At 48.0% G+C, this 8,736-nt stretch overlaps 1 protein-coding gene across 2 annotated transcripts; it reads right to left on the bottom strand.

The window, feature by feature from the left end:
* Nucleotides 1-280: 280 nt before the first annotated feature.
* On the bottom strand, nucleotides 281-6,730 carry nell3 (NELL (neural EGFL like) family member 3). Of its 2 annotated transcripts, none has more exons than XM_076291334.1 (6): nucleotides 6,625-6,730; nucleotides 5,621-6,381; nucleotides 3,977-4,584; nucleotides 3,630-3,696; nucleotides 2,967-3,460; nucleotides 281-2,537 (listed from the first exon to the last, which is right to left on the bottom strand). In XM_076291334.1, exons 2-6 carry the CDS (start codon nucleotides 6,282-6,284, stop codon nucleotides 1,446-1,448), a joined length of 2,925 nt encoding a protein of 974 aa, XP_076147449.1. In that variant the 5' UTR covers nucleotides 6,285-6,381; nucleotides 6,625-6,730; the 3' UTR covers nucleotides 281-1,445. The 2 variants fall into 2 exon arrangements, with proteins under 2 accessions (XP_076147449.1, XP_076147450.1); XM_076291335.1 differs by having other exon boundaries at nucleotides 5,621-6,304.
* Between the last annotated feature and the right edge of the window lie 2,006 nt (nucleotides 6,731-8,736).

Raw genomic sequence — 8,736 nt, 5'->3', positions numbered from 1 at the left:
AAAGGACAATGAAACAGTTAAAAGTAAAGGTTGATGGTGAGTTACATTGTGGTTGGAATTTGAGACTATTGTGGCTTTCTTAATGGTGCATACCAAGAACAGTTCAAATCTAATCCATTTGAACATTTGCACTCGTTCAAGGCATATAGCCAGTGTTTCTGTTAAGCAGGGAAAACAACGTGATGTAGTCCACCACAAAGCATCATAGCTCCACAGGCTTTGTCAGACTTCCAGGAATGTGTTTCATTATAAGGAAAATATATGTTTTATTCATTCTCTTTGCATTTAAAGACTACACCCGTCTGTCTACAACACTGATACACTTGTGGTTTAGGAAATAACTAGTACTCATTCAATCACCATTTGCATGTGGGAAGTGGTTATATAGCAGGAGACATTTCAGTGACTGTATTGCTGCCAATTCTCGAAAACACTTCATTTTTCCTAATTGGTTTGCCGAATGGGGACCATACAGGAACAATTAAACTATGGTATGCTAAGACAGCACTTCCACAAGGCTGCACAGGGTAACACAAAACATATGTAGTATACACTTAACACAGCCCCATTGGAAATCAGTCAAACACAGACAAACAAATGTCATGTCCACATGCACTTTCATACATGTCATTTACAGTAAAAGAAAATATACCTTATATACACACCGCACCGATATACGTATACGCTTCATATAAATGCAGGTTGTCATCTAACTTAAACTGACATACCTGTTGCCTCACTACAAAAAAAGGATATGTGTGATAGTATATATAAATTAACATATTTGGACAGATTTTTTAAAAATTACCAGGTTCAAGGGCATGTGTTTGCTATTATTTTAGAGGGCCATACAGTACATAATATCCATACAGTTAAATCTAAGTGTTATAAATAACTTATCTGAACTCAACCAAATGTCAAGCACACATTTTGTGAAACATTTTCTAACATGGACAGACAAATATTTCCTGCAGTTGAATAAAACATTATGTGACACACACTCGCACTCACACAGAAACACACAAACACACACACACTTGACAGAAATTAAAATCAAACACAGAAAACTCTAAACTCACTCTCTAAGGAAAAATTGGTCTCTGGTCAACCAGCCGAAGTACTTGAGTGCTTTAAGTACTTTTGTCAATATATAAAAACTCCACTGTTCCTGCAATCAGGAGACACGTATTAATGCATCACTGAAATCATATAACTCAAAAAGGGTACACTGACAATAAAGTAACAACATGTATAACCTAATAATATACTTTAAAAACATAAATGTATGGAGATAGATTTATCCATATAGCACCTGTGCTATGTCATTAATACATCTCAGAATGTCTGAGAAAAGATTTTTTTGTCTGTTTCAGGTTTACAACAGTTGTGCAAAAACCTTTGAATATTTTCAGGTAAACATCAATCAATCCATGCAGCAATCCTGATCACAGCGCCACCCAGAGGATGGACATGTTAGGGCCACCCTCCTGGCTGATCTGGTTAATACGCCCACGGACGCAGTCCAGAGTCACGTAGATGCCCGTGCCGTTCTGGATGGTGAAGGAAGTACGGAGACCCACGCTGGCCCACTCACTCCCCTCTGGCATGTGCCCACTGACCTGCTGTGCCAACGGGGCTGTACCTACCTGACCCCTCGCGTGTCCCCTCTGTCCCCCAGTGTCGTGCCTGTAGAGGGTCAGCTTGACAGCGCTGCATGAGTGGATGAGCTTGAGGGTCACTGCCACGTTAGCTGTGCCGTCCTCCCCAAAAACGAAGTTGCGTCCAGGATGGGCATCACCAGTGCCAGCCAGTCGGACCTGCCTCGGAGGGGAAACTCCCGGGTCTGTGTCCAGCTGCTGAAAGAGAAGAGCCTTGTTCCGTACTGCGCCTGACGGGAGGCCGGCCCGAGCTATCCTGGCGGATAGCGCGCTGGCCAGCGCCGGCGGGATCCAGATCACGCTCAAGATGCTGACGCCCGAGCTGTCGCCGAAGTAGCGAACGCTGCACTGGGCCGGCGAGAGCAGCTCGAAGCTGAGCGAGTCACCCGCCCCCACGCGGGCCGCCCCGGACAGCGTGACCGACGTGTCCCGGTAGTTGACCCCCGACTTGAAGGCGCGCGCCACCTCGCTGCTGCTCCCATTGCGCGTCACGTAGGCGACCAGCGAGAAGCCCTCGCGCACGCACGTGTGGCCCATGGCGTAGAGCGCCTGCTGCACCACGAATTTGACCACGCCGGCCTCGGTGAAGCGCACGCCCCGGCCGTCATGGCCTAGCGCCAGCATGTACGCATCCGACACGGCGGCCACGCGGAATGACGGCCGGTAGCTGGTCTGGTAGTGGGCGGCGGAGGCGGTCATGTGCGCCGTCATGGCCACGGCGCCCGTGTCGTGGGAGAGCCAGAGCAGGCTGAGGGACGGTCCACTCAGGTCAAAGGCCTGCAGGTCACGGCTGTGGTTGCAGTGCTGGTTGGGGCTTCGCAGGAACAGAGACAGTGTGTGGTTGGGCTCCACCTCCAGTGCCACACTCACGCTCACACCCTGCAGAGACATCAGGAGACGAGGAACACAAAATCACAACGACGAAGGCCCAGAACTATGGACTGAACATTTGTCTTACCATGTCAGTCATATACTGTACGTACTCTATTTGTAACCATCTGACCCACACTGTTTTTGAAAATCAATAATAAAAAAAAAAACAGTAAAAAGTTGGTCACAAAAGGGCGAGATTTTTGGAAACACACACACTGCCATATGAAATGCATTATCTTCAAATTCTCTGTTAAATATTTTTCCTATTATTCAAAAGTACAGCTTAAAAGTTTGTGTCTGGTATTTTCAGCCTTTACTAAATAGTTTCATGTGTTTGAAACCGACCACCTCTGTGGGCCAACTGTTGCAGGAAAATAATTTCAGAGCATTCGCAGAGCATTGCAATGGGAGTAAAGTCTTTCTGCGGCCTCTGACCTGGACGCGTTTCCTCTCAGGCTGCTCTAGCCGTACGCTGCTCAGGTCTTGGACCTCCTCTTCGCTGCCATTCAGCCTGACCCCCACCTGGAGGTAGTTCCTGCAGCTGTGCTTCACGGCCACGTTGTGGTCCACCCACAGCAGTCCGTGCTGCCTGAGCGTGAGCTGCCCGTCCTGGCTGGACTGCAGCAGGTCCGTGGCCTCGCCGCCACGCACGCTGAGCTGGAGCCCGGGAAAGACGTGCTGTCCGGCCCGAGTCCGGGGCGAGGGTAGCCCGGAGGCCGCGCTCCAGACCTGGGAGAGCCGGCTGTCGGAGGAGAGGGCGAGTGGGCCACACACGGTATCGCTAGTGGCCGTACAGGGCGCGGCGACTGGCGCACGGTCACAGTCCGAGCAGGCCTGGCACTCCTGGAGCTCGCGGTTGTAGAAATACTCGTGACCGCAGAGACCTGCCGACATCTCCCTCTCGGACACACCCAGGCATCGGAAGCCCCCTGGTGGAGAAGAAAAGGCATCACAGTGAGGCCAAACACCAGGACAGCATGACAAACAACTTAATGAATAACACTGTCAGGTCCGGGGAGTGACCTTGGAACACACACAGCGTTATTTAATATGAATAAGTGACTGTGTGTTTAAGAACGGTGTTTGAAAAATGCTCACCTGGGGTGTTCAGACATTTCACTCGCTCCCCACACACTTTTGGTAATTCAAGGCATTCATCCCTGTCCTGAAGATAAATTGCATCTGTCACTCTTAAGGTCCATGCAAAAAAACTATGAATACACATTCTCCTCTATTTTAGGCATTATCATTTTGATAAAGTCATTACTAGGATGACATTTTGCGTATATTACATGTGTATGTACATATGTATGTGCGCACAATAAAACTAATTCTTGCTAAACAATATCAGACTTGTTCCAACTCAAAACAAAAACTACAAGGCTCCATTCAAAGCACATCTGGTTGTATTGACCTGTGGGATACAGTGAGAGGCGGATTGGTACCTGGCAGAGTCGGTCGGCCGTGAGAGAGCACTGGGACACCAGGAAGAAGCCCGGCGGGCACATGGTGCAGCTCTCGCAGCTGGGTGGCTCCCTCTGGAAGTCACAGTACTCTTCAGAGCCACAGGCCGATGGGCAGGCCAGAACGTGGCGTGCATGGGGGGGCTCAGGGTGGCTGAGACCGGGCAAGTGGGGGGGCAGGCGCACCGCGTCACCCCCGGGGACGTCCATGACCTTGGCGTCCACGTCCGCCTTGTGCACGGCGTAGGATTTGTGCAGGTGGCTGCGTGCCTGGCTCTGGAGGCCGGCCAGGTGGCTCTCAAAGTAACTCTGCAGCTCCCCCTGCAGGCCCTGGAAGGAGGCCTGCTTGAGGGTCTCGGCCAGCAGGCCGTACTGGGCCTTGACCACGTCCATCTGCTCGGACATGCGGCGCTGCTGGTCCAGGATCTCCCGCTGCTGTGCCAGCAGTGCCCCCTGCTGGTCGGCCAGCCTCTGCTGCAGGTCGCGGATTAGCGTCTGCTGCGAGCGCAGCGCCTCCACCAGCTTCTCCTGTCCCTTGGCCAGCTGCAGGTGCAGGATAAGGGCATCCTCCGAGGGCACCTCGTTCTCCCCTGGCAGAGAGGGAGGGCGAGACAGAACGAGTGCGAGTGGGATGGGGTGACAGAGGAGGTGTGTGTGTGTGTGGGTAAGAGAGAGAGTGAGTGAGAAGAGATGGAGGGGGAAGGAATGTGTGTGTGAGAGAGAGGGAGAGAGAAAGTGTAAGGGGAGGGGGGGGGGCAAAAGTCAGACAGACCATAAGGAATAGTGAGTGACAGACAGTGACAAGTATTGGCAAAGAGAAAGTGTGAGGAGGTCGTAGGGGATAAAAGGACGAAAAAGATAGAGAGCTTGAGTGAAGCCTACGGGATCGAGAGAAAGGAGCTCACACCTGCCATTTAAACAGGAAAGGGAGGTGAGCTGTAAGCTGGCACTAGGGGTCTTCACCCAGATGGGAAAATGCCTCTTTTAATGGTGCTAGATTTCACTTAATATGGAGCCAAGGACTTTAGCAGCATTGCGGAAGCTGTTTTTGTAAAAACTTCAAGTAAAGGACTAAGGACTCAAGATAATCTAATACAAAGAAATGCAAATGGTCTCAGACTTACTGAAACATATACGATTTTCCAATATGAATGATTCATTACAAGTTAATCAACAATGCAATTTTCCTATATGGAGACACATCAAAGCTGAGTAAATTTTCTTCACTATTGACTGCCAGAATTTTCTCCCGTTTAGCTGCTCTGCCCCTAAAAGTAACTACGCAGAACCTGACTCCCGACAGATATGCATGTCTGCAATGAACATTTTTGGGTATACTATCAAAGCACCTCTCACTAGATTTGTCTGGCACATGGGAACTTTTCAATTTCAAGCACAGTGTGAAACTGATTAAACTAGAGAAAGCCAAGCTGAAAATGCCACTTATTTCTTTCATAAACATTGATCCACCACAAATCACTGGCCTTTGGGGATGATCCAAATACCTTAATGGTATTATTTTATATTAAAACCGCATTGTCTTTCCATATGTTTTTTTTTGTAACCATGCACGTAGCCTATCTAAATACGACTGATTAGAAAGTATGAATTTGCACAATCAATCACCTGGCTTGATGTCGCAAGTAAGTTGAACGCCCAGCGGGGCGCTTCCCTGGTCAGACACGGGGTTTCCAAAGTCAGGCAAGTCTCCCAGAAACTGGGCAGCTCGGTCTGGCATGTGGACGAGAGTGGGGTGGCTTGTGGCCGCGGCTACATCATCATCATCATCACTCCCAGACAGGCATCCATCTCCTGCACATGCCCTGGGTCGAGGCTTGAGTCTTATCCTTAGAGGCAGTTTACACTCGATCCCTTTACAATCCCTTGTGTCATTGGCAGTTTGAAGAGGTTTCTGCGGGCTATGACAATCCGCTCCCGTGCAACCCGGTCCGAACCCCACCGTCCGCGCGCCATCCGGGTCTACATCCGCGAATCTCTCCCGCTGAGCTGCGAGAGGATTTGACTCAGAACTTAGTGGTGGAGTGTTGTGATATGTTGGCTGGTGGTAAGCGGCAACCTGCGAGGATCGGAGCTGCGTGGTGGGGTTGTGTTGTCGTGATGGTCGGTGCGACCGTGTCACTGGACAGTGAGGTCCAGAGCAAGGTCTGGGATCCCCTGTCTCTGAACCAAAACAATGCGTCCCTCGGCATATCTCTGCAACACCGCCAACGATAGCGAGCGAAGATAAGAGGCACCACAACATCAAAGGAGTCGATTTGCAAGACAGCATTCTCTGTTCATTTATCCGGTCTATGTGAAGAGATGAAGGCGCAGTATTAATCAATCGACTGAAATCAATCAAGCTGCCCCACTACAGCCTAATTAGTCTACAAAGGGGGAGTAAATTAGCAGTTGTTAGAATAAAATATGTACAGCCACAACATAATAACGCATGACACTTTAAGACTAATGCGCAAAATAAATCCATGCATAATTTACAAAGATGTGAACACAAACCAGAACAAAATTCAAATGGGCTCCTCGAGAGTTGAGAGAACGACTACAGGATGCAATCAATCGGTCACTATGAAAAAAGTTGTCTGAAACATCAAATAGTGGCGGAATGTTACCTGTGGCTGGTGTTTAACAGCTTGGGTAACCCGACTGAATGTCATTAAAGACCAGAGTAACGGGAGACATGCATCTCTCCCTCCTCAAGCCGCCGCTCGACCCACACTCTACTCGGTTCTGGAATAGAATGTCAGTGTGTGGCATTCCAAAGCCTTTAATTAGCATCAGGTTTCCCCAGCCTCGGTTTAACCCTTCGCTCTCCCCTCTGTGGCAGGACAGTGGCTTCCCGCAGCCTTTGATCTCTTTTTCCGGAACACAAACAGGACACCCTCGCATTCGTCACTTTCTGCATTCTCTCTTGCCACTGGAAAGTCAAGATGCCTTTATAACAAAAGTAATATCAGAAAAACACATTTTAGTATCGCCACAAAATAGGTTATAGGCCTATGCTGTCTGGAATGGGCAAAAGTCCCTTTTCTAATACGAACATAAGCAAATGTATGGGGGGGGGGGGGGGGGTATCATTAAGGTGGACTCCAGACAAAGCTGATCCAGACAGGAGGGTTTATTGAAACTGCAGCAGTCTTGTCGGTCCGACCCTCTGTCAGCAGCAGAGTTGTTGGATGTCAGATGAGTTTTGTGCAGGATGTCTTGATTGTTGGGACAGCTGTTGTCTTTCATCCAAAGAGCTGTCACGTAGAAGTAGCCAAGTCAACACAGGTCAGAGTTTGTTTGTTAGAGTTCAGCTAGGCATGCCATTGTGGCAGCGACCTCAGACGAAAGTCAAGAATGTGACCCTGTTAGCTTTTGATTATTAAAGTGTTTTATTGTCTTGTGTTGTTAAGGTCGGTTCATTCATTTCCTGTCACTAGGTCTTCCTCTTTAGTTCTTCAGCAAAGGTTTGCAGTCGGTCCTCTGTTTAGTAGTAACCCCGTGGTTGAATTGAGTAGGCCTAGCGTTACAGCAAGTGAGTTATGCTTTTTTTGACTCATGAACTCAAAACCAACCAGTTACGAATTAGTATAAAATATGGACGTCAATTTGAAGGAATAAAAATGCAAACTTGGTCATGTTGCATTCATTTCCATTCAGTGTTTCCATGCTGGAAATATAAATGCAAACTGTTCAAGACAGCTACCCACTGCTGTCAAACAGAAAGAAAAAAAAATTTCTTACTTCTTCCCGAAAACGATTTTAAGTGCGCGGCAGTTCATGGCTTTAATGCATAAGTATGATAAAACCCAAGAGGGATTTTACCACCCACAAAGTAAACATTTAAGTTTCACTTCCGAACAGATGAGGGCGCTACTTCACTCCTAGCAGTTGTTGTAAGGTGATTTTATTTCTCATAAAAGGGTGTCAATGTCCTGAGATATTTTGATCAGTAGGCTACGGTCAGAAAGACACATTGAAGTACAGACTGTTTCTGCTATAATGTACAGGAGAGTGTAAGGCGCATACTTGAGACTAATGGCTTTTAAAGATGTCAGCATTTGATGTTATAGTAGGCCAATGTTCACACCATTGCTCACACCTAGCCACATGGACCAGGAGTCATTTGAAACCCTTTAAGTGCAAGGTATGTCTGCTCATTTTCAAGTTCCAGTTGTCCTGTTCTGAGTTAACTGAGTGGCCTCGATGTCGTCACCTTATACGCCACATGCAGCTTTCTCATTGCCAGCAGCCTAGAGATTTGTGATAGGTGCTTTTTAGGCAAAGCTAAAGATGAAAAGCTAGTTATTTCTGCTAATAGTAAAGTAGAGCCAGTATCTAGCAAGAAAACCATGCCCAAACAAGTGTAGTATCTCCATCATCAGACCCCAAAATAATCACCAGTGACTTTAACAAAGTCTCACCAATGACTTCAACATCCCATACATTGTGGGACAAACCTTGAGGATATTGGACAGTCAACCAGATACAGTGAGACTGGACCAGAAGCCAGGACTGGCCAGCCAGCCGAGACAGGCCCCAACCCCAAGGGTGAGCACCAGCCAGAACACGCTTTGCCGCAAGCTTATAGATATTGTGACTATATAGGCTTACCTGGAAAATTGTTAAATAATATGGTATGGACGGCAAAGCAGTGTGTTTATTTGGTAAAGCTGTGCGCGTGTGTGTGTGTGTGTCTGTGCGTGTGATTAGATTAGATGAACTTTATTGTCCCAGAA

Source organism: Alosa pseudoharengus, unplaced genomic scaffold (genome assembly GCF_046254945.1).
Source record: "Alosa pseudoharengus isolate Yale_2024_CS ecotype anadromous, Long Island Sound unplaced genomic scaffold, YU_APseudo_1.1 YU_APseudo_1.1_scf_18, whole genome shotgun sequence".
Lineage (NCBI taxonomy): Eukaryota > Metazoa > Chordata > Actinopteri > Clupeiformes > Clupeidae > Alosa > Alosa pseudoharengus.
This window is presented reverse-complemented; position numbering and strand designations above follow the sequence as displayed.